This window comes from Sceloporus occidentalis, unplaced genomic scaffold (assembly GCF_023333645.1).
Source record: "Sceloporus occidentalis isolate IW3139 unplaced genomic scaffold, rSceOcc1.0.p SCAF_13, whole genome shotgun sequence".
In the NCBI taxonomy this organism is placed as follows: Eukaryota; Metazoa; Chordata; class Lepidosauria; order Squamata; family Phrynosomatidae; genus Sceloporus; species Sceloporus occidentalis.
Window position 1 is genome coordinate 13,227,439 of NW_028316993.1, and position 25,740 is coordinate 13,253,178.

At 44.8% G+C, this 25,740-nt stretch overlaps 1 protein-coding gene across 2 annotated transcripts in view; it reads right to left on the reverse strand.

The window, feature by feature from the left end:
• Positions 1 to 25,323, reverse strand: part of LOC149305017 (tubulointerstitial nephritis antigen-like) — a 31,639-nt gene extending 6,316 nt beyond the window's left edge. Inside the window, exons 1-11 of one of the 2 annotated variants that reach the window (XM_089479506.1) lie at positions 25,205 to 25,323; positions 19,252 to 19,587; positions 16,636 to 16,699; positions 13,135 to 13,227; positions 11,034 to 11,148; positions 8,775 to 8,898; positions 7,432 to 7,582; positions 6,174 to 6,363; positions 5,345 to 5,390; positions 3,392 to 3,515; positions 11 to 56 (exon numbers count right to left, since the gene is read on the reverse strand). In XM_089479506.1, coding sequence (XP_089335632.1) covers positions 11 to 56; positions 3,392 to 3,515; positions 5,345 to 5,390; positions 6,174 to 6,363; positions 7,432 to 7,582; positions 8,775 to 8,898; positions 11,034 to 11,148; positions 13,135 to 13,227; positions 16,636 to 16,699; positions 19,252 to 19,555 — 1,257 coding nt within the window. In that variant the 5' untranslated portion in view covers positions 19,556 to 19,587; positions 25,205 to 25,323. Of the gene's footprint in view, positions 1 to 10; positions 57 to 3,391; positions 3,516 to 5,344; positions 5,391 to 6,173; positions 6,364 to 7,431; positions 7,583 to 8,774; positions 8,899 to 11,033; positions 11,149 to 13,134; positions 13,228 to 16,635; positions 16,700 to 19,251; positions 19,588 to 23,569; positions 24,226 to 25,204 lie in introns of those variants that run through there. The other variant, XM_089479505.1, reaches the window with a different exon arrangement.
• Positions 25,324 to 25,740: the final 417 nt, after the last annotated feature.

Consider the following 25,740-nt stretch of genomic DNA (forward strand, 5'->3'; position numbering starts at 1 on the left):
TAGCACTCACCCAGTATTTTTGATTTGACCCGTCCGGCATTTGTTCTTCTCCCCACCTGTGTTGCAAAAGGAAAGGGACAGTTTAGCTGAGAGATCCTTCTTAGCAATGATGATGGAAAAACAAAATGTGTCACAACCTTTTTAGAAGCAATGAACGCCCTGCAAGTTAGATCTCTGATTCTGAGGTTGCAGGAAACGTTTCAAATTCAGTCCTAGCCTTTGGTGAAGGTTTGGGAAAACATTCCCTCCAGCTCCCTAAAAACGTGATAAGCAACAACTTCTACATTCCTGACATAAGTGGGATGCCAAAATGGGTTTGGACTGTCTGGAAGGGATTTGGACATTTTAGGGATGTGAAAGGGACAGGATTCCACTGAAAGGAATCCTGTTTTATCTAAACTGGGATTGTCTCAAAATAACTTCAGGGTTTACATCAGTTATGCTGCTTGGGGCAAAATTTCCATGGTGATGCCAAGCATCTCAAGCACTTTTTCAGCCTTCATTTTTGGAAGATGGTGACTTTCCCCCAAAAAAGAAGCATGGCCAAAAATATGGGGGCAGTCACATTGGTTATACTCTTATCTGTCCAAACACCTTGGTTACACCAAACATTTGGTAGCATAGAGTTCACCCAGAAAAGCAAAACTATAGCTATGTAACAGAAATGGACAGTTCCTACGATTATTGAGGAATTGCTTGCTAGAGATGGAAAGAATGGCCTGATTCCCACTGCCTTTTAAACCAGATCGCAAATCAGTTCGAACCGGTTCAAATGACCCTGGTTCCCACTTGAATCAATTCACTGAAGCGATTCGGAGAGGGGTGCTATGCGCTAGACCCATTTGACCTGCGTCTTTTTGATGCTGGTTTTTTCCATGTCTTTTTGGCTAAATCAATTCAGCACATGTGTGAACCAGATGCAGGTCAGAATCAATTTAAATTTGTCCTTCGACCGGCTGGAGTGGGTGCATTTTGAATCGATGCCTTCATGAATGTGAACCACAAGTAGGTTATTTTATGCGATCAGAGCGAATGTAGTATTAACCATGCTCCACTGTCGAATTGATGCATCGATTCGGATCGCAAACCAGTTTATCTGTAAGTGGGAGTGAGGCCAATATTTTAAAATATTCCCCCAAAATGTCAAGAATGTGTTTCTTGAGTGTCAGGAAACCCTGATAAGGAGAATCCTGGGAATCTTCACAATTCCAAGCAAAATTTGCACATAGACTCTCTCTTTCTTGTTCAGCATCCTCTTTCCCATAATGTGGCAACCAAATGTTTTGGGAAATGCACAAAAAGGACATGAAGGTTGGCCGACATCGCCGGACATCTCCTCCTCCACAAATATGTCTAAACCCCTTTTAAAACCATCAGAGCTAATGGGTTCTCCAGAACCACCACATTTGGCAGCCATCTCCGTGAAGATGAGCCTTACTTTGTCTGATATGAGATGAAGAAAACATTACCCAAGTTCTTGTTCAAGTCTTGGAGAAAAATCAAGTGCTGGTGTCTGGATTCCCATTTCTTTCCCAGCAGATTAGTTCAGAATCTGGCCTGACATTTCCCTTTGCAAGGCACAGCTCAAGGAAACAGCGCTTGAGTGGAAAATACAGCATCCACTCTTGGGCTGGGTTCTTTTGTTTCTCTTTGGCTTGACCCCGAGTTCAGTTTTTTCCTTCATTCCAATTAAATGCTTTTGCCCTTCTCTCTCGCGTGTTATGCGCTCCTTGCTGTGGCGACAGCTCTGTTTACTTTCAGTTTGGAAGTGAAGGTAAAAGGCTCAGAGGGTCGCCCAACGATGGTGCCAAGGTTTTGTTTAGACTTTTGCTGTTTTCCTGGCTTGTTCCAAGCCAGTGCAAATTCCTCAGCTCATGAGGACACAAGGCCCACTCAACAGACTTGGAGGTTGGCATGCAAAACCTGTCCCTAAAGGCCTGTATACATGGGTCAAAAGGCTTGTGTTTCCTCCAACCTGGCCTTGGATCAGGATGGGCCAGTCCAGATGCTGATCCTGAACATTCCAAAGGGGCCTTCTTGTTGTTGTTGTTGTTGTTGTTGTGCGCCTTCAAGGCATTTCCAACTTATAACGATCCTAAGGCAAACCTATCATGGGATTTTCTTGGCAAGATTTGCTCAGAGGAGGTGGGCCAATCCATTGCCTTCCCTTCAGGCCGAGAGAGTGTGACTTGCCCAAGGTCACCTAGTGGATTTTATGGCCGAGCTGAGAATCGAACCCAGGATCTCCAAACTCTCATACCATTATGCCACACTGTGTTCTGTAAGCCGGTTTCCAAACAAGTAACTTTTACAATTACAACTAGACAAGGAAGGAGGGGGGAAAGTGCTTTAAAGGTTTGGAAAATTTCTTAAAAGAATTTTCATGGTCTGGAACCCATTTCTTCAGACACCTGCTGTGTCCATAGAAAACCATCTGCTATCGTAAATCCATTTAAGTTTTTAAGTTGCTGGAAGATGACTTCCTGATTTTGCTGAAAGGGGTTAGTGTTCACGCCTTGCATTTGCAAAACAGTTGCATCTTGCAGGTGCATCGGTGCAATGGCGGGTGGCAGGCGGATGCTCCAGCTGTGCTCAAGGAACCCAAAGAATGACTTTTTCACTCCACCGACGAGTCTTTGACGTCAGAGAAGAACGTTTTCACCTCCCCCAAGGAAAGTGGCCTTATCGGGCAGAAATTGTGTTCCCGGAGCCTCCGGTCTCCCCACAAAGGGCCTCCCTTGGCAGTCTTTGTTCCTCATTCCACAAGCAGCAGTGAGCTGGCAAGCATCAAACTCCATTAACAGCTGCCCAGCTGGTACCCAGAGAGCAAAGCAGAGGACAAGGGAAGGGGGAGTGAGGAGAGGAAGCCCTCTGCAGAAATGGAACATATTTGCTCCCAGGGTTACAGCGACGGAAGGCAGCAAAATGAGGACATTCCTTCCCCAAATTCTGCTGCCATTGTTCTTGTTAGCTGCTCTCGAGTCGACATCGACTCATGGTGACCCTGTGGATGAGACATCTCCAAGAGCCCCTGTCCTCCACTGGTTCATTGCCATGGCTATAGTGCATCAGAATCAGGTGGCAGAATGGACTGTTCAGTTGCAAAAAGCATGCATGGAATTGCCATATCTGACTGGCCCATGTCAGGGTCAGCAACTTGCAATCTTCACCCCCATGTTCACACACTAAAGAAAAAAGCCTGGGAGATATGGTACTTTTTTGGACTATAACTCCCTAAATTTCCCAATTCCAATCCACACTTGAAGTCTAGGTAATGGTAATGGTAGTTAAGGAATACCATGTGATATGCATTTGGCTGCCACTAACAATGTACCTTCAACCAATATCACCACCTCCTCCTCTTGAAAAGGAAAAAGTCCTCTTTTCTTACCCTGTGATTTTGACTGAATGAGTGCCATGCCGCCGGTACTGTTCCGGCTTCCCAGCTGCCACAGGCGTATGCCGATAAATGCCAGTTCTATACATGAAGAAGTCTTCATGCACTTCCATGATAGCTGTATGAGAGAGAAAGGGACACTGGGTTAGCAAAAAGCAGAAGCATCCCACCTCTGATATTAACTTCATTGTCAAGCATTCTGACATACATTTATACTATAGACATATGTACCACTTGATCCAAAAATCTAAAATCAAAGATGCTCCAAAATCCAAAACTTTGTGCATGGGTGGCTGAGATAGTGACATCTTTGCTTTCTAATGGTTCAGTGTAAACAAACTTTCTTCCATGCACAGAATGATTAAACAATATGGTATATAATTACTTTCAGCCTCCGTGTATAAGGTGTATATGAAACATAAATGAATGTTGTGTTTAGACTTGGGTCCCATTTCCAAGATTTCTCATTATGTGTATGTAAATATTCCAAAATCCAAACAAATCCAAAATACTTCTGGTTCCAAAAAAAATTTAGATAAGGGATGTTCGACCTGTATAACTGATTTCCTATCCAGAATCCCTTGGGAAAAGACAACAACCATTAAAGCAGCTAACACATGCATTCCTCCGCTCACACTCTGTGCAGAGTAGCTCTAGGCTCATGTACTAATAGAGGTAGGAACTGTGCAGCCTTTCAGACTGCAATGTCCAGCATTCCCCACCACTGATCATACAAATGGGAGCTGCAGTCCAACACCATCTGGAAGGCATCCTTGCTTTACCATGAATCAAGCTGCTACTTCCATGTGCTGGATATGCAGACCGCATGGAGCTCAGCCAGTCCGCGTGGTGGAATGGTACAACTATCAAGCACATTCATGGTGTATGAATGGTGCACATCCTCTCCTCTGAGAAATATTACAATGTTTTAGACTTCTGTTTCACTCACTGAGAGGAAGGTCTGAGCCTCTGAAGGCTGGAGTCCAAGTTGCCCAAGATTAATCATTGACAAGTTCCTAATGAAGGACCAAGTCCTGATCGGGTTTATGCTGGAAGTGGCCCACCAACTTTTGTCTGGCTTAAATGGAAGTTGATCCTTAATGATTAAACAAATGTGAATTTTTAAACACGGAGACCTTCCCCTCCGGAGGCTACAGGAATGGCGTGGCTTCCTGAAGCAGAGATTTCAAGAGGCACATTGATTCAGCTGTGGGGGTTTGCCACATCGAAAACAACAGAGTCGAGTGGCATTGTGAAGAGTGAATTATTTATTCGGCATAAGCTGCCATGGACTGCAGCTTCTGCCAAATATAGCTAGTTCCAGGGACTCTTTCCTGCTGCTGCTGTTATTGGAAGCTCCTAGACTCTTTGCTAAGGTACCGCTAGGCTCTTTGCCACTGTTGTTGTCTGAAGTTGGTTGTGCAAATTTAGGAAATGATTTAACTGTCCAGCCATTCTGGGATCTTTCTTTTCTGTTCTCAGCCCTGAATCGCAGAGTTGGAAGGGGCCTCATGGACCATCAGATCCAACCCTCTGCTCAATGCAGGATCACTAATTAAATCATCCCTAGAAGCAGGTAGCTATCCAGCCTCTTTTTGGAAACGTCCAGAGAAAGATACCCCATCAATTCTCTGGTCAACTGGTTCCACTGCCCAACCACTCTTACTGTCAAGACGTTCCTTCTAACGGTCAATCAAAATCTACTCTCCTGTAACTTCAAACCATTATGCTCCAGGGGTCCCCATGGATGATGGCACTGCTGTGTGTCATTGTCCATCCGCAGCTAAACTTTGTGAGTGTAACGTTATACTCTGCCACCTTGATGTATAATCTCAGTCTCGCCTTCTCATCCTCAATGCTCCTCTCCCCAAAAAGGATATGGAGACATGTGCAATTTCTTATGGAAAACAAAAGTAAAACAAAATTATCCACCATTTTACTGCTCACCTTGCACTGGCCCATTCTCCATCAGCTCCTTCATGATTTCCTTCTCCTGAAAGCAAAAGACAGGGATCAGTTTAAAGAGAGAGAGAGAGAGCCCACAGTGGAATGGTTTCCTCTTCCTTTCCTCTAGATTAGAGCAAGAATGGCCACTTCTTGGACTCTCGAGAGCCACTCAGTCCTCAGGGAAGAAGCAGGAACAATCTGACTAGACACAGTCCTCTAGAATTGTCAAGCCACAGATCTGGAAGAGACCTCAAGTGCCATCTGGTCCAGTCCAAGGTCTGGAAAATTATATTTGAAAAGCAGCTTTCTAGTGTCAAGTCCCTGTTCTGAGAAACAAAAGGTAGGAAGGAAGGAAAGAAGAAAAGAAGCGAAGAATTGCCCCCAGCACATCTCTTGAAAGTACATAGTGTATGACCCATGGCTGCAGGAGTTACATTCCAAGAGCCCTATGGATCCTTGAAATCATGGATAATAGGGAATCCTATTATTTTCAGTGAGGCCCAAGCATACCATAGAATCACACTGGGGAATCTAGAAATGCCTAGATATAACACTTCTTTGGGCATTTCTAGGTCCTCAAGTAGGTCCTCTATTGTATGCTTGGGCTAGAAGTTGACCATAGAATTGCACAGGAGGACCTAGAGAGAACATATATTTTTAGACATGGATAAGTGAAACTGTGGAGACTGAATCCATGGCTATAGGGATTGTACTGTACTTTGGTTAGCCTCATTGAGGTATCACCAGGGTGTGTATTTGGGGTTTTGTTCTACTTTGCTCTATGTTCAATACAGCCACCCCGGTATATTTAAGTATCTACAGAACTCACATTGGAGGAGAGGCGATAGGCGGGAGTCGACTGGTAGATCTCATTGGAGTGGGTCCGTGGGTTGGGGCAGCGTGCCGTGGCTTGCCTCTTCCCTCTGCCAGTGGAGCGGCTGTGCATCATGCAAAGGGGTGCAGGGGGGGAGCCATTCTTTTCTTGGCTGCTGAAAGGGTAGCATTCATCTGTCACCACCCTGGAGGAACAAATGGGAGGGGAAGAGGCGGGGAGGAGGAAGAGAATGATTTTTAAAAAAGAAATAATTTGGGGACTTGGCAGTTTGCTTGCTTGCTTCCCAGAGCACAAATAACACATGATGTTAAACCTATGGGATGGCATTGTGTGTATCTTCACGGGGTGGAAACGAAAAATAGCAGCCACTGGGGGGGGGGGGGTAACAATTAGAAGATCAGAACATATCAACATGTGGGGTGATTCTGTTTGCCCAGAATCCTCTATGACAGCTACAAACACGTTACACACTCATGACTAGGAACCCATGACTACAAACGTTGCCCACTCATGACTAGAATTCAGAGACATAGCCAGGTTAGTCTGCAGTATCAGTACGCAAAGGGATCCTGTAGCACCTTGTATAATAACTGAGCAAAATAAATTGTAGCATGAGCTTTCTTAGTCTTGGCCTATATCCTCAGATGCAAAGTCTACAAATGCTTATGCTACAACTTCTTTCACTCAAGTGAAAGGTGCTACAAAATCCCAAAGGTGCTACAAAATCCCTTTGAACACTCATGACAGTTATGTATTCATGGTTCCTATGTAGCCCCTCATTTTTACCTAAGGACCATGAAAGCCCCCATTCTCCACTACAGGGAGCAGCCGACTGACATTTCTGTGCCCTTCTCAAACCCTGGCATCTGTCAAGAAGACTCATGAGGTGCTGCTATGGTGGTCTACAGACCTCAGTGGGGTGGGAGCAAGTTAGAAGCAGAAAATGTTAGTCTAGGCTATAAGGAGAAGGAAAATGAGGGCAGCCTCCCAGAAGGACCAGACTCTCATTTTATTCCCTCTTGCAGCCAAGATCAGCAACTTTATCCTTCTCTGAGTTGCCTCTACCCTCATTTCTTCCACCAGCAAACAGCAATGAAGTCCAGGGCTTGACAGCTTCCAGAGAGGGAGGTGTTGGACATGGCACAAAAGACTAGGGAATAGCCCCACACACTCTACTTACACTCTGCTTACATCCCATCTGCCTCCCTACTTACCTCTACCTTCTGTTTACTCTCTGCTTGCATCAACTCACCCTCTCCTGCGCAGGAACCACCAGGCCCCATCAAGATGGCCTCCGTTGCAGCCTTGCTGGTGGCGTGTGTTGCAAGAAAGAAGGTTCTGTGGGGATAAGGCAGGCGTCATGTGCCCCATAGAATGGATCGAGATCCGGTCTGAAGCCACCGCTAAGGAGGAGATGACACATGCAGTTAGACGTCTGGTGAGACAATGCTGATCATATTATTTGCTGGCAGAATCAGTGGCAACAGGTAGTTCCTGGGTCAGTGAGGTGGTAAATCCACGCCAGATTTTAGTTGAAGGGAGTTATCTAAGGTGCAGAACCATCTCTACAAAATGGCTTCAACACTTTGGATGACACCTTTAAAGCTAGCTAAAAGCTGGAACAGATTCACAGCCACACTGACATGGGACCCACCAGCTACCACTGAGCAAAAAGACAAGGAGATAGTACATAAGTATCCAGGGCCCAAGCCTGAGAGTGGGGGGGAAGTAAATCTAGGTGACTGGCATGGCTTTCAAGCCCTTCAACTTAAGGGGAATAACAAAGCTATGTTGCAGATCGGCTTTCCCTAATCTGTGGCCCACAAGTTCCAGAATGCAGCTCTTACAATCCCTAAACCAGTGTAGCTCATTCAGATAAGGTTATGCAAAACCTTTCCCTCCCTGACGCATTGTACAGCTACATCCTCATAGCCAGATGTTAAATGATTATATCCTCCTCCGAGCACTTTGCTGGGGTCCTCTGGAGATCTCGGCAGTTAAGATAATAATTTGGCACCTAGCTACAAGGACAGAGCCAGATGCTTCTCCAATCCAGTACCACCCTTGATCAGATATGGAACAGTAATAAGGGGAGGTAGGCCCAGGGCAGAAGAGCTTTCATCGTTGCAAAGGTAGGAAGGGAGTATCAGCCTTTGCAGTGACCAAAATGAAATGCATAAGGTTAATTTTATCTGTCTGCTAATAGCATGCCAGCCATTATGAGCACTCTTGACCCTTTTATGGAAAAGTAATATAAACATGTTTATAAATAAATAAATAAATAAATAAATAAATAAATAAATAAGGGTTCCAAGCTTCACCAGTGAGTCAAATTGCTCCAAACCCACCAGATCGGCTTCTGTCTTTCAGAAAAAGGACTACAGTGAAAGAGACTTGCATGCTAATGGTCCCAGCATGTCCCAGTAGGGACAGGACCTGGAAACTCTGGGAAGCAGACACTTGTCAGTGAAGGCAGTATTGGGCTCAACTGACTATCTGAATTAATATGAGATTATGTGCTAAGGGAGGAGATGGACTCCTCTTCCAGTTCTCTCACTCATGTGACACATTCCTTCCACACATGAGTTTATCTACCTGCAGTAGAAAAAGCCCATGATCCGGCACAGTTGCCCTGGTCCAGGGGTTCATGGATCATCCCAGACCACTTATCAGCAGCATTGAAATACGGGGGCAGCACCTCATTCTCATCCATGTTCACCTACGAAAAGCAGAGGACACAGGAAAGGCAGCCGGTCAGTCACAGAAATATATTATCAAAATTCCCCGGAGAAGTAGCACCCCAGATCATACCATGCAGCTTGTTTCGTTCCCTTTGCTTAGGGTAGGACTCGATGACAAGTTCCGGATCCTAGCTCCAAATTAGGCTCCAGACATTAGATAGCTCATCTAAAGGTCAAACTAAACCCCGGACTGGATTCCCCGCCCCACCAAAACAGGAGCCAGTACAATGGGAGTCGGTTACAGCCTCCAACCTACTTCCGCCTCTTCCTTTCCCAGTTGATTTAACCTTCATCTCCAAGTTGGCCAGAAAGCAAAACCAAATCAAGTTCTCCAACAATGAAAGAAACAAAGCCCCCTTCCACTGACTGATGGCTCTCGTGCTCCGAGTTTGATAAGACAAGACCTCCTTCCCAGGGACAAGCGGCCTCTTGCTTTTCTGAGTCTACAGTCCCCAGTGGATGCCCAAGTCTGGCCCCTTCCCTTTCCTTGTTCTAAAACAGGAATAGAGGAAGGTCCGGGCTGCTCCTGGCTTGCTTCCTTTGAAATTTCAGCTGCCGCCTGCCTTTGACCTTGTGTTTGCTTTAGACTGTTGGAGTTGTTGGGGCAGATTACGTCCGGAGTAATGCACTACGTTCACAGCAGGGTTCTGGTTCTGCTGACTCTGCCAATGTCCTTAGGGGCTCTAGCCATCCCCAGCAGTGGGAAAAAACAACACGGTCAAAGAAAGAGAGAAAGGCTATCTCTCCCCTAGAACTTCCACACAGACCCCCAGGGACTGAAATCCCAGAAGCTGCTGAGTTTGCAGTTGTGTGAAAAAGTCTGCAAGGCCCTCAGTGTCTCCTCTCTTCGGAAAGCCATGCATCTATCCTCCCCAAATGAACAAGCAGAATCTCCCTTATCATGAATAGACTGTAAGCTTTCCAAACTGTGTGTGTGTGTGTGTGTTATTCTTCAACTAATTCCATTGGGATCCGAACGGTCCCAGAAAGTGATGTTGGAAAAAACAATTCCTGAAAATCTCAACTTTCCCTTGTATGTCAACATTTCAAGTTTCTATTCCACATCACAGCACAGTCGGCCCTCTGGATCCACAAATTCTTTATCCATAAATTCAAGTGTCCACAAATTGAAAATATTACTATACACACACACACACACACACACACACACACACACACACCAAAAAGCAAACCTTGGTTTTGCCATTTTTCATAGGGACACCATTTTACTCTGCCACTGTATATAATTGGACTTGAGCATCCATGGATTTTGCTATCCCCGGGACCAAAGCTCAATGGATATGAAGGACCCACTGTACTTGCCAGATTTTTGGAAAGACCTTCTTTCCATTCTTTGGCCTAAAATGTGTTAAGAGCAAGCAAGAACAAGACCTAAACAGTCATCAATGGGGCTGACCCAAGATATTTTGTAGCCTGAAGCAAAGGGCAAGTCCATCCCTTTCCATGAACAGAAGCAGTTACTGGATTTTGCAACATTCCTAACATATACCGGATGCAGTCCAACATCCCTTGAATGTGGCGTAAGTATCCCCAAGGTTACATTGCATGATGGCAATGTAACCCTCCTACAGAATAACAACATTGTGCAAGACCTGTCAATGACTAGGTGCCAGTGCGCAAAGCACAATGTACAATGCACAAAGTACAAAATATGCAACCGCAAAGCAAAGTATAGGAAGCAGAACCACAACATGTAATGCACAATGTGCAACTTGCAAAAACAAGGCACAGAGGATCATCATGCTTTCCATGCAACGCTGCCTCCAGCAATATTATCAGAATACATCCATTGTGCAATGGTGGCTTTTTGGTCCCGCAAGCATAGCGTGATATACACACATGTATATCCCTAAAATTCACAGTTTTATGCAGTGGTTGAGAACGTAACTTTTGGGGAAACAGTGCTTCACATCTTTCCACCTGTTTTACTGTTCTGGAGGATTCTGGGCACAATAGTCCTAAAATTAACAACTTTCACAAGCCCTGATCATGTGCTCAGCAAAACTAAGAAAGAGGGTCAATGGTTTGGGGGATGATGATGACTGATGATCTGGCCATGCTATTAGAAATATTACCTCTAAGAGAAACTTACCTGGAGCTCATTCATATTCATGACCGAGGTGGGAGGCTTGATGGTCCCTAGGCGGTATTGGATGCCTTCATCCAGTGTCATGCCCCACAGCTGACTGTAGTTTGAAGCTCTCCATCTAAAGACGGGGGAGAACCCAGTAAAAGAATAGATCCATTCTCACAAAGAAACCCCTTCCTCCATGGTTTTGTTGGTACTAGGTCCCTCCAAGATGATTCCAGCCTAGAACAACCCCATCCTAGGTTTCTCTTGGCAACATCTATTCAAAGAAAGTTTGCAATTGTTCTCCTCTGAGAAATGGCTGTGACTCACCAAGGGTCACCCAGTGAGTTTCCAGGACTGAGTAGAGAATTGAACTCTGGTTTCCTCGAGTCCTTGTTGTTCTGTGATATCGAGTCATTTCCAACTAAGTCAAAGCTATCATGGGGTTTTCATGACAAGATTATTTATTATTATTATTATTATTGTTATTATTACATTTATTTTATAGACTACCGTAGGCTTTGCACAGCACTTTACAAAGCAAAGCAATTTAAAATATAAAAGCCTGCCTACATCATATAATCTAAAGAGATAATAAAATTAATTTTAAAAGATTATACTATATTATATAAGATTTGTTCAGGGAGGAAGTTGCCTTTGCCTTCCTCTGAGGCTGAGAGAGTGTGACTTGCCCAGGGTTAGCCAGTGGGTTTCCATGGCTGATCGGGGAACTGAACCCATCTTCAGAGTTGGGAAGCTGGTTTAAAATTCAGCCTAAAATCCAAAGGGAATTTTTTGCCCCATGGAACTTGGCATCATCAGCAACTAATGATTTTACTATAGGCAGAGAAGGTGAGGGGCTTTGAATGCTCTGCCTCATCGGTCACTAGTTCTAGGGAAAGAGCAGGATACAAATAAATTTAATAATAATAATAATAATAATAATAATAAGTCAATTTAATGTATCTGGTTCCAAGTATAATGGACCTTAACTGGGGTGACTTGAAGTGGAGTGAGCTCAGATACCATTTGCTGCTCTGTTTCAGGCAGCCAAATGACTTGGGTCAAATGCTGGGTATATACAGTGGGCCCTAGGTATCCGCTGTGGTTTGGTTCAAGCCCCCACCCCATGGATATCCAAATCTGTGGATGCTGAAATCCCATTAAATGCAATGGTGCAGTAAAATGGTGCCCTTTATATAAAAAGGCAAAACCAAAGTTTACTTTTTGGATTTTTTTTTAATTGTTCAAGCCATGGATGGTTGAATCCTTGGATGCAGAATCCATGGACAGGGAGGGCCAACTGTATTGCAAATAGGTGAGTCTCCTTTCCTTTTGACATTCTTCCTCAGCTCAGAAGATGGAATGCCAATAGGAGATTCTGTGCCGCTCAAGTGTGCATTCCTTGCACTTAACTGCTGTGTACACACATGCTTGCAAGGTATGAGCAACCCCTTATTCACCACTTCAAACTTTCACTGATTGCTCCAAAAGTTTTACAAACCTGGAACATTGTGTTTAAAAAAATCAGATAAAACAACAAATTCCAGGATTCTAGCTTGGGAAAAAAAAAAAGAAGAAGCTTTCCAGGGGTAGTAAGGAAAGGCAGGGTAATGATCTGCAATGGGGGCATCTCCCCCTTTTGCAGAGGTGCCCTGGTTGGCATTGGAGAGGTTAAGATAGATGATGGGCAACAGTCCATCATGGTGTTAACCCTCCTTTGGGCTTTCACAAGGTGCAGCCTGAAGCCTCCGCACTCCTTTAGTGACACCGCCATGTATATGTCTTGGCTCAGATTCCACAGACTCCTATCCGCCAACATTAGGCATGTCCTCCAGACAGCAGTCCTAGACTTGCCAACTTCTTCCATCCCTGGACCCGAGGCCAGACCCTGCAATTGCTCACTGCTTTGGCCTTTCCATCAGCCACTGCCCACAATCCCACCCCATTGCTACAGCGACAAAATGGAGGTTCCCTGGTGCCACTCCTCACTATTGCCAGAATCCATGCACTGGGGTGAAGGTGCCCGAAGCAAGCATTTGTTCCCACTGGCCAGCTTCTTTTCTCTGTCCCACCCTTCATGCGATCGCTCAACCCAACAAGCCATGGTTTGTCTCCTTACCCATAATTCTCTCTGCTGATGGCATCGATCATGTCTCCATTGATGAGGCATGCGTGGTCTTCACACACCCAGTGTCCGTTTGCATGGCAAGTGCTGAGAAGAGAAGACAGAAGAAGACATCACCTATGGACCCACCAAAGTTGTTGCTGTGGGCCTTCCTGTCATTTCTGACTTATGGTGACCCTATCATGGGCAAGATCAGTTCAGAGGAGGTTTGCCATTGCCTTCTTTTGAGGCTGAGAGCGTGTGACTTGCCCAAGATCATCCATCGGGTTTCATGGTCAAGCAAGGACTTGAACCCTGGTCTCCAGAGTCATAGTCCAATGCTCAAACCACTACACCACACTGGCTCTACCAAAGACTAGTAAACTAAGGGGTAATGCCTACAGAATCTGGATGTTACAGATATAATTCTTCATTAGATTCCTTCTCGAAGGTACCAATGAGTAACTTTAACAGTTTTCTTCTCACAGTAAGGAAGTCTTTGAAAAACCATGCAGCTATTGAAGTTTTTCACAATTCAGGACTTATCCTGCGGAAAATTCGCACATGATCCTTTTGTCCAGAAAACAGCATAGAATACTGTTTTATGCATAAAACAACCACATGATCTTCGTGAGCATAATAAATCCTCAGTTGTGCAGATTCTCATCAGTTCAGGTTTCTTCTTGTCGGGGAGTTTGACCCCACTTTAAGGGCTGTAGCTCCATGTTACCGAATCCGGGAATGGGTAGTTTTGCAAGGCATCCAGCCTTCTCTGCCAGAGAGAGCTGGTGCTTCACAAAACTACAAATCCCACGGTTCCATAGAGTGGATCCCAAGTGCATTGTTTCTACAGTGTGGATGCATCCTCAGTTGTGCAGAACCACAACGCTCCTAGCAAAAAGGTACGACCCATCACCCTTTTCTTCAAATCCTCAGGAAATGCCAGCCCCAACATTAGCTACACTTCACACAACGCTTGGTATTTTCTCTCAGCTGGAAAAAAAATACTCCTTCCCGCTTGCACTCCACCCCTTTCCTTCCCCATCCTGAACATTTTCTCCTTTTAGGGACCTGGTCAGCATCAGCATTCCCCAGTCAAAGCCTGCTCTCTGCCAGGACCTGCTGAGCAATAAAGAAAAGATCAGCAGAGACTCACATCTTTTAACCCTTTTTATCACTAGAGGAGAAGTCGCTCCCTCTGCAAAATGCAACACTGAAAGAACAGGCAGTGATGTGTATCTATGGGGAGAGGACAAAACGATAGCATTGTCCTCTCCAATAAGAATGTTGCTTCCCTTGCCCCAATGAAACTGTCCTTCGGTCCTCAGATTTCTAGCATCCTATTAACTTCAAATCTCAGTCAAAGATTTCGAAGAACTATTTCGGCACCCAAGACATCACACTGGGGCTGGTTCCAACATTAAAGAGAGATTAAAGCGCATTTAAAGCATCCCGCAAATGAAGCGGAAATGGCGAGGAATTGCGCGTATGATTATCACACACAATTGCGCAAATAAAGTGATGTCAGAAATGCATTATCGCTGAAATCCCGAAAGTAAAAAGATGTGGGTTAATGCTTCTTTGGGACCGCTTTAATGGCGGATTTTGTGCGGCGGGATGTGAAATCATTTTGTGTAATTACGTGATTTTCCTCCCCGGGATATTCATGGGATAAACTCCCAATCTCCTTAGCCGGAAAAATCAGTATGTAAAGGGATCTTGTAATAAAGGGGCTCCAAGACCCCTTTAGATACCATTTAGGCATCAAACTCCTCAAGGCACCAGATCCCATCTGAAATTGGAAGTTAAGCAGGGTCAGGCCTGGTTAGTACTTGGAGGAGACTGCCAACAAGATTAAGTGCTGTTGGATATATTTCAGAGAAAGCAACTGGCCAAACCACCTTTAGGATCCCTTGCCATAGAAAATTCATGAGGTTGCCATAGGTCGACAGGTGACTTAAAGGACCATGTATACACAAACACACACATTTAGGTATCCAAAGAAAAAGGGCAGGCCAAGCGACCAAAGGAATGTGAATACAGCCAATAGCTAAGTCCCGGGTATGAATAGTTTTTGATGTCTCATTCTTGTCCATGCTAGAAATTCGGAGAGTAAAGGAAGATTTCATTTGGGAGAAGGGGCATTGTTTGTCGGCAGATGCAGCCTAAGAAAACCCTATGAAACTTGTGGAGTCGCCATAAGTCGACAGGCAACTTGAAGACACACATGTACACAAGTAAGAGGTCTGATTCCTCATTCGAAGGGAACATCTCCAAGCTCAAACCTTAGAAACGTTACTTCTTTGGGCCACAGCTCCCAAAGGTTTGCCCCCCTCTCTAGTCAGCATGACCTTCCCAGCCTTTAAGAAGCATTTTTGCACCTGAAACAAGTGTAGCAAAATGATTCATACTCGGTCTCCAACGCCTGAGGCTTGCATTCTGTCCTGCAAATGCACTTATTTTCTGGGGCGATCGTTCCAATAAACGTCCCTTCCTTCTTCTTTGGCCTCTATTTTTCATTAGTTGTGTGGTCCCTCCTCCCACGCTATAGAGCGCAGACAGGAGCCACGGGGCAGTGGGAAAAAGCAGAGGTCAAATTCCTCCCTCTCCGATCCCATTTCTTTTTTTTTTTAAGAAAGAGAAAGAACTGCCTCTTTGCCCAAAGCCATAAATGCACACATACACACCCTTGGCAGGGTTGGCAAAACATCCCAGTCCTTTAACCCTTTTGGGCAGAGATCTGTCCCTTTGCTTCAGTTCCTTTTGTAGGATTTTAAAGAACATTTGGGGACAGCATGGGGAAGATAAGGAGAGCGAGAGGACTAGGAGAGCTTTAAAATGCCTTTAAATAGTGTGCAATATTTATTTGTTTGTTTGTTTGTTTGTTTGCTGGTTTTATAGATGAATTTGTTCAAAACAGTTTTCATCCTAGGGCTTTGGTTCCCAACCTTTGGTCCTCCAGACATGTTTGGATTTCAGGTCCAAGAATTCCTGACTGTTGGCCAAGTTGGCTGGGGCTTCTGGGGATCTGACGTCCAAAACAAACGGAGGACCACAGGTATTGGTAACCACTGTTCTAGGGGTGCTTTTGTTCTCGTTGTGTGCCTTCAAGTCCCTTCCAACTTATGGTGAGTCTAAGGAGACCCTACTATGGGGTTTTCTGGGCGTGTTTTGTTCAGAGAAGATTTTCCATTGCCACCTTCTTTAGCTCCATCCTATGGAAACATGAGATTTGCAATTTTGCAAGGTCTTTAGCCTTCTCTGACAAAGAGTGCTGATGCCTCAGAAAATTCCAGGATTCTGTTGGATGGAGCCATGGCAGTTAAAGTGGGGTGAAACTACATTATTTATACAGTGTAGATGCACCTTAAGTCTCTCAGCCAACTGCAAATCACAGGATTCCAAAGGTTGGAGGCATGAGATATAGCAGTGGTATCCAAGTGCTATAACTGCACATACTCATGGATAGTGTGGTTTCGATAGCATGTTGCTTTATTGCTCCAGAAACTGACTTACCAGAGGTTGCAGTTGTCCCTGTAGGTTGCGCCTCCGGGGAATTTGTTCCCATTGCGGATGCAGGCTGGGAAAGAAAGAGGAAACTTGGATGAGAAACTGACTTCATATAGATCTCTAAGAAGCATGGTGAAGATGTTCACTCGAGAATGAAAAAAGGAGTTAGGTATTTGTAAATACAAACTATTTGTAAATACAAAAAAAAGGAGTTAGGTATTGGTAATACAAACTATAAAAAGGATATTGAAAATATATATCTAATATTCAAATTGCGATAAAACAACCATATACCATGAACACTAAACTTTCCATAGAAACATAAAATGGATGCAATAGAAATCAAAGTCCGATACTCATTGGAAATAATAATTATCAGTTTCTGCAACAGGCTCCAACCTGCAAAGGTTTAATAGTCCTTGCAAAATGCTCCAATACGTTTCTTAGGCAGACGTTCTGTGATGTGTAATTTTACAACGTCTTTAGCTTCCTCTGCCAAAGAGTGCTGGCACCTCACAAAACTACACATGCCAGGAGTCTGTAGGATGGAGCCCAGGGAAGTTAAAGTGGTGTCAAACTGCATCATTTCTACAGTATAGATGCACCCAAAGATACAGCTGATAAGTCAACCATGAAGCTTCAGAGAAGAGTAAGAGACAGGAGATAAATGAAGCGTCTCTAAGGAGTAGTTGCTTTCTTTGGGCATCTGATACAGATCAGTTGCCTGTTTATATGTGAGTGCATTTGACCCTACTGTTTTTACTTGTATATGTGTAAATAAATAAAGTATTACAAAGGACATCTTAAGACGCCAGAGCTCTCTCATCCAGGCCAAGACCTGCAGTGTTGTTCTTGGAACTCCTTGCAGATGGAGGAGGTTAGGTTGCTTAAATTCATAATGCATTCAGGGGGAAACCCACACACAGATTTACTCTCCATGAATTACCTCCCACAACCGCATAAGTTGTGTTTAGCATCTCCACCCCTGCTACAAATATACATGGAAAGTATGGGAGAAATGCTACCCTTTTAACCTCTTCAGAATGAGGAGAAGAGGGAAGGAATAAAGGTTGAACTTCATGGAACAAAATCTCACATTGTTCATCAGGATACATGATTTCGATCGGATGGTTTTTTGATGCAAGGGGATAGGGTGAAACCTTGGTTTTATTCAAGGGTCCAAACCACAACAAGTAGGAATGTAATTCTTTACTAATTGCACTCATTCTCTTTAAGATGTAACGATTAATTTTAGGAATTCCCCTCCCCATCCTTCCTAGACCAGCCCCAAGAGAAAGACAGCTATTGTGTCTGAAGAAGAAAGGCCCATCGTTCTTGGAAAGAATCAAGAGGGATTTGCAGCTGCTGCGAAAATGATGATATCCAGAATAGGTCTCTGAGAACTATGGCTGTATTAAAGGCACATCTGTCTAACAAGGCTACAAATAGGTTCAGGGACTCAACAGGTGACCCCCAACATGAGACCCTCATTCAACCAATACTACCACTCCTACATGTGCCTTCAAGCCAAATCTATGGTGACCCTATCCTAGGGTTGTTGTGTTATTTGCAAGATTTGTCCAGAGGATGTTTGCCATCACCTTCCCCTGAGGCTGAGAAAGTGCAATCTGCCCAAGGTCAACTAGTGGGTTTCATGGCCAAGCAGGGATTCAGACTCTACCCTCCAAAGTCCTAGTCCAACACTCAAACCACTGCACTGTGCTGGCTCTCTTAAATTACTGTACAATTTTATATTTGTAAAAAGAAAATCAAAAGTCCATCTTGTGATGTACCCTTTATTGCACCAGTCAAAAAGTGCAAAATACCATCATGGTAGATGTCGGTTCTTGGCCACTCAGTAAATATTAAGATACAAATTTAGCCTCTGCTGTATTGGGGTCTTAACAGTGTCTAAGGCCCTATCCAGGCTGGCAGAAAGCGCTGGCCTGTGGGCAGAGTCAGGACGCAGTGTCCTGATGCTGGATGCCCTAACTCCACCCCCATGGCACCATGATGGCATGCACCGGTCCAGACGGCATACACAATCATGACACACTTCTGGCGCTGCATCCACATGATGCAGAGCTGAAGGGGCATCATAAAGCCGCACCACTACAGCTATGGCACCCTGTGGAGGTCACAAAAAGGAGCTGCTTTTTGCGCTCTCCAGAGGCTGGATCAGGGCCATGGCATGAGGTTGCCGCAGCCCCAATCCAGGCCATCTGTATAGCCCCTAAACCTGCTATATAGAACCCATGAGGATAAGACATTACAGCCACAAACACCAATACAAGAAAAGAGATTCCACCTAAACATTAGGAAGAATTTCTTTACTGTAGCATCTGTTCAACAGTAGAGTGGAACGTCTTGGAGGATGGTGTATTCTTCTTTGGAGGCCTTTAAGATGGCCATCTTTCAGAAGTGATGTAATTGTATATTCCTGCATGGCAGGGGGCTGGATTAGATAGCCCTTGAAGCCCTTTCCAACTCTTAAGATTCCATTATTCATCCCAATCCATCTCTCCATAAGTAATGGATCAAACCCCTTCCATCCTTTGAGACTCATCCCCAGCACCATATATCTGTCCACTCGCACTCCCAACTATTCCAAAAATAGCTCACCGTTCTGGACAGAGAAGGGAGGCTCAATGCCCAAGCAGTACTCCCAGAAATCTGGGCAGCAGTCAGATACCGTACGGTTGCAGAAGAGATCGCAGTAGCAAATGGTGTCGAGGTAAGGCACGGTACAGTCGTCATCCCTCCCATTGCAGCAGGCATCGTGGCGTTGGCAGTAAGAGCCCCCCGCGTCCCGGATTCCTCGCTCATGCAAACTTGGAGCCAGCTCCCTCCGCGTCCGAGCCACTCGGACAACAAGAGCTTCATCTGGTAACAGCAGGATGGCCACAAGTGTCCAGAAAGCCTTCATCCTGTCTTTTGGCCTTCTGAAATTTGCAGATTCTGAAGAAGAACAAAGGGGGGGGGAGATTAACATTGCAGAATAGAACACCATTTCATCCTCTCTTTTAGCTTTCTGAAATCTGCAAGATCTGACAAAGAACAAGAACAAAAGGTTAAAATCACAGAATGCAATCTCTTTTCACCTTGACGTTCTGTCTTCTGAAATCTATTGGTTCTAGAGAAGGATAGGGGAAAAGAGAAATAGAAAAATGGAGAGATTCGTAAAGTGGATTCTCACTTTTAGGAACCTCCTTGATTAACAAGAAGAATCTTGGAAACATTTCCTTTTGGAATCCCCCCGCTTTTAGCCATCAAGGTTGCAGGACCATGAGAGTTGTAATAATAATAATAATAATAATAATAATAATAATAATAATAATAGTTTTTGTGGGTTTTTTGGGCTATGTGGCCATGTTCTAGAAGAGTTCCTCTAACTCTTCTAGAACATGGCCACATAGTCTGAAAAACCCACAAAAAACTATGGATGCTGGCCATGAACGCCTTCGACTTCACTATAACAACAACAACAACAACAACAACTTTCCTGAGCTGTGACCAAGAATAGACAAGTCGACTTTGCAGTCAGAAAGATAAGAAATGTCTCAGGATAGGCATGAGAAATTTTGAAACATTCTCCATGGAAAAAAGAAATTGGCTAGTCTTATCAAAACTCAAGCATTTCCCCAGAATGTGATTTTTAACTTTCCCTATAAAAAAAGGAAAGATGCCACTTCAGAAACTCCCTTGCTCTTGAACCCACATTTCATGTTTCCATGATGGAGAACTCTGTCCAGTTTTGCACGTATCACTGCTCTATACAGGTGGATGTTTTGTGAACGACTGACCCATAAATGTCTCGTATCGCCAGCCAGGCCCAGCCAAAACAGAGATATATATCTGTCCTCATCGTGTTCACCCTGAACCCAGGCTTCCCTCGCTTGTACATAGCGGCCAAGAATGTAATTCAGGACATTTTCCTGTTTGCGCCGCCCTTGGGATGGAAACAGAAAGAAAATGGGTAGCCGGCAACCTTGAACTTGCTCATGGGCCGAAAGCAGTCTGTCGAAAGGAGATGGAGAGGAAGACTGGGTCACACCATCACACGGCCTGTTCACACAGTATGTTGTGTTCGGAAACACAATCTGACATGCTATCGCTATTTATATAATGGTCACGTATTACCACCCTTCCTCTTAAGGAGCTCAGGACAGCATTGTTGGCTTCAGTTTTGGAAAGCAGGTTCAGCAAACAGACAGCGTTTTGCTTAGGATGGCCCAGAGAAAGCTTTGCAGCTGAACAGGGATTTGCAACCTAACATAGTATGGAGGTGAAAGCTACCTTTTTATATGGAAATTCCTCACTTCACATATGGTTGCGTTGCTATAAAGCAACATCTTATGTGCAGGAAGTAATATTTCTGCATCGGAATGTTATTTCTTTGTACAGAAAAAATGCAGTTGCCTGCACAGAAAATGTCATTTACTGTATATGTCTTTCTGTGCAAATCAAACAATGTGTGAATTTTGTGCCGAATAAGTCCCCTATTGTGAATAACCTTTGGAGATTTCCTCACAGTGGATAGAAAATGGCTTAAATTATTCACTGCCTCCTTCAAGAAGAAACTTAGTGGAGACTTACCTCCTACCAGAAAGGAAATTAGGATTTGAAAGCAAGGTCAGAGCACATGTATCCTTTCCTTTAGAAGTCAAGCACCAATTACCGGTGTTCACTGTGCCAGCCAGTCCTTTGAGAGAGAACCTCCTTGCCAATATTAAGAGAACATGGTTGGTACCTCCTCCGTGCCACCTGGAGTTAAGACACCTTCTATGATCTCAGACTTTTGCAATGCAACGTATTCTCCATTCCTGGCAGCAATAGCGGCAGGAATCTCAGGAGAATGGGACTCAGGGTCAAAAAGGCAACCGAGGAATTTGGATGATCTTTCTCTCCCCATGGACTCCTGTTTGGCCATTCCGGATGCTAGCAAAAGAAAAACTGACCTTTGCTGTGATTAACTGCCACCCTCTGACCCTCATGCAACAAAATCCATGGAAACACACACGAAACAACTCCTCGATCCAAGGAGGGAGAACATCAGAAAATCCTGGAAAACTGGTGTTGTGCATGTTGCACACATGTTAAGGCCTCATTCCCACTACCTTTTAAACTGGATTGCAAATTGGTTTGAACCATTTCAAATGAACCAAATCGCCAAAGCAATTCAGAGAAGGGGGGCACGCTTTAGACCCATTTAACCCACGTTATTTTGACACTGACTTTTTCCATGTCTTTTTGGATAAACTGATTCTGCACAAGTGTCAACCAGATACCCAGAGTCCTAGTCCAATGCTCAAACCACTGCACCATGCCGGATCTTGAGGTGCTCAAACCCAGAGCTGGAAGCGTTTCAATAGCCAAAGTGGGTGGCTGGCAGATCTCCAAAAAGACAACACTGAATGATAAGAGATAATTTGGTCCAACTTACGTAAGCGCAGTTTCGGAGAGATGGGATGCAAAAAAAAGGAGAGGCAACTGGAAACATTTTGGCCAAGGGCTGTATGTGGATCATTGCATGTCCCTCCCACAACATAGGATGGGTGCAATCCACGCCCTGGTTGCCACCCTGAACACAAACATGAGCAGCGGGTTCTAAATTTAACAGATATGGTTAAATATAGCTCTTTTGTTTCCCCCTGGTGCACCTTTATTAAAATGTATTGGTGATAAAGAGGCCATAAACCCCTGCCATTTTGTGGGTCTCTCCCAGCTGTCAAAACATTCCCAGGACTTGCGCTCTGAATAAACACACAAAGGCTGCATCTGCACTGCAGAAAATAATCCATGTTGGCACCACTTTCACTGCCATGGCTCAACGCTATTGAATCCTGGGCGTTCCAGTTTGTTTGGTCAGAGCTCTCTAACAAAAAAAGATTCCCAGAATTCCATAGCACTTAGTCCTGGCAGTTAAAGTGGTGGCAAATTGCATTATTTCTGCAGTGTGGATGCAGCTGATAGTATGTGGAAAGCAGTGGTGTAGCAGTGGTCCCCAAACTGTGCTCTTGAAGGGATTTGGAACATAAGCCCCTAGAATCCTTTTTGGGGGTTTGGGTTTTTTTTAATTGTATTTTTAAAATTGTATGATGGTGTAATTTTATATTGTTGTAATCCGCTTTGATTCCTATGTGAAAAAGCAGAATATAATTATTATTATTATTATTATTATTCGCAGACTATTGGCCAACATGGCTGAGACTTTGGGGAGCCAATGTCCAAAATCTCTTATAGGGCACAGTTTGTGAACCATTGTGAAAGAAAGAAGTTGGCAGCGTGAGCTTTCATAGATTAAAGTCTACTTCTTCAGATGCAACTAGTGGTATGCAAACCAGGGACAAACATACACACAGACACTCACAAAGGAGTTTGACTTTGAATTGACATCCCTCACATACCAATGCCCCATATATATATATATATATATATATGCCATTAATATGTGAGGATGTCCATTCAAAGTCAAATTCCTTGGTGTATGGAAATGAAGCAATGAAGAAACAAATCATCTTGGAGATAGTGGGACTTGGAGATAATACTCATCATCATCATCGCCATCATAATAAGAAGAATAAGAATAATAAGAATGATTTTTATTTAGATCATCATCATCATCATCATCATCATCATCATCATCATCATCATCCTGCTTCTCCTGCTCCTCCTGGGCTGCTTCCCTTCCCTCTGGTGCCAAGCGAGCCCTGCTTCGTGCGTAAAAAGGCGCACCAGAGAGAGGGCACCGGGCTGGACATCAGGAGCTGCCCAGGGCAGAAGCCAGAGCCCAGTTGGGTATGCAATCCCTGGAGAAGCCGAGGAGAGAGCCCAGGGAAGGAGAGAAGCCAATGGGAAAAGCAGAAGGAGAAAGAGAAAGGGGGGAAAGAGAGGGGGGGAGGAAAAGAGGAGACAGGAGGAGAGCGCAAGGCTGTCTCACCTGGCATGGCCAACTTGGCTCCAAGGCTGAGGATCCTCTTTTGGAGGTGCAGGAAAGCCAAGGCTGCTCTGGTCCTGGGCTCCGCGGAGGTGGGTCTGCTTCTTATGTAGGGATGGTAGCCCAGCTCCAGAGCCAGGCACCAAAGGGACCCTGGAAGACAGAAGGGCCCGCCCTGGTCCGCCTCTCCTCCGGCCCCTTTGGAGGCAGGCACCAGGGAAGGAAGGAGAGAGGGGCCCTGGGCCAGGACAAGGAGGACCCACACCACTGCTAGAAGGGGAAAGCCAGGCTCTTTACTGAGGCTCCAGGTGGAGGACCTTTGGGGATTCCTCCTGGACGGAAGGTGGGAAGGGAAAGTAGGAAATCTCCTGGAAGAGGAGGACTTCTGGTCACTCTGGATGGAGGAACTCTTGGCATTCCGCCTGGAAATGGAGGGTGTGTCCTGGGAAAGGAGGACCTCTGGTCACCCTGGATGGAGGACCTATTGGAATTCCTCCTGGACAGAAGGTGGGAAGGTTGGACATCTCCTGGGAAAAGAGGACTTCTGGTCACCCTGGATGGAGGACTTTTTGAGATTCCTTCTGGACAGAAAGTGGGATTGTAGGACATCTCCTGGAAAAGGAGGACCTCTGGTCAACCTGGCCAGGGCACAGGGGCCAAAAGACCCTTTATGGAGGCTACACATGGGGGGAAGCCAGCCTGGGCACCCAGAATTGGGTTCCGGAGGTGCCATACTATCCCTTGGTTGAATCCCAACTTCCCTGCCAGTTTCTCATTTGGTATCTGGGGTGTCCACACTGCAGGAATGTTGGACCCTGGTTTTATCCAACAAGATCCTGGAATCTGTAGTTTGGGAAGGCACCAGATTTCTCTGACAGACCAGGCTGCATACAGTACCAAAGTACATACAACTCCTAGGATTCCACAAGATGGAGGGTTGACAGTTCAAGTGGGGTCAAACTGTTTTATTTATATAGTGTGGAAAAGCTGGTTATGGGCCTTCAAGTTATGAGGTAACCCTAAGCCTAAATTGAAGCTATCATAGAGTTTTCTGGGGCTGAGAGTGTGTGACTCACCCAAGGTCACCTTGCATGTTTCCATGGCTGAGCAGACATTCGAACGCTGGTCTTCAGAGTCATAGTCCAATGTTCAAACCACTACCCTACAATGGATCTGGTCATTGCTCTACAGTTATGAAGAGCCCCCCCCCCCCCCAAGGCTATTATTATTATTATTATTGAATATTTATTTATTATCTCTCAGCCCATCAAGCTGCTATGCAACAGATGAAAAAGATGAGAACAATCCGTTTATATGTTTAGTGCCATTATTATTATTATGAAACATCTTCCTTCTGTTTAATAAAGAAACATTTCCCTGTGTTTAATAAAGAAACATTGCTTTGTGTTTACTAATGAAAGTGGGATTTTCTCTGATGATACACAACATCATCAGAGCCTCCAAATTTAATCTTAGCTCTCACTGTAGAGAACCATACTTCAGGGGAGTGCACTGGAGTGAGCAGATAATTCTAAGTACTCTACCAAACTACAAATCCCAAACTACAGATCCTACGGGGTAGAGGCAAAACAGTTAAAATTGGCATTTACATGCTACAGCTATATAGCATAGACAGACCTTTGACTTTTTTCTTCCCCTTTTCCTCTTCTCCGCACCCATGAGAAGTTGCACCAAGTCAAGGCTGGATCCTATTGAAGATAAGCAATGCATCAGCGCCTCATTGGAGAAGCCAGCAAAGAGCAAACTGAGTGGCAAGGAGAGGATTCCCTTGCCATCCTGCTGCACCCTTGCAAAGCATTGGTGTCCTCAGAGTGCCACTTCAGGACCATTCGGTGCCAAAACCGCAATGGCAAATTGCCCATGGGCACGGCAAGCCAAATCAAAGACTTCTGCAATGTTGTAAAAAAGAGCAACAATGAGCCACAGTGGTTGGGCATGTAGCCCAGTTTGACCTCAGGAAGTCGGCGAGAAAAGAGATGGGAATTAAGGCCTGCAAGCTGCTTCTGTCTGTCTGTGGCTGGGAGAGAAGTGAGGCCGAACCGCAGCCACAGTCCCACTAGGGCTCAGATTATTTGAGAAGGGAAAATCCCAATTTCTGACACACCTCGTTTCATCCTACAAGTGAAAAGAAGGGTTTGGGGAGCTGTTTTTGT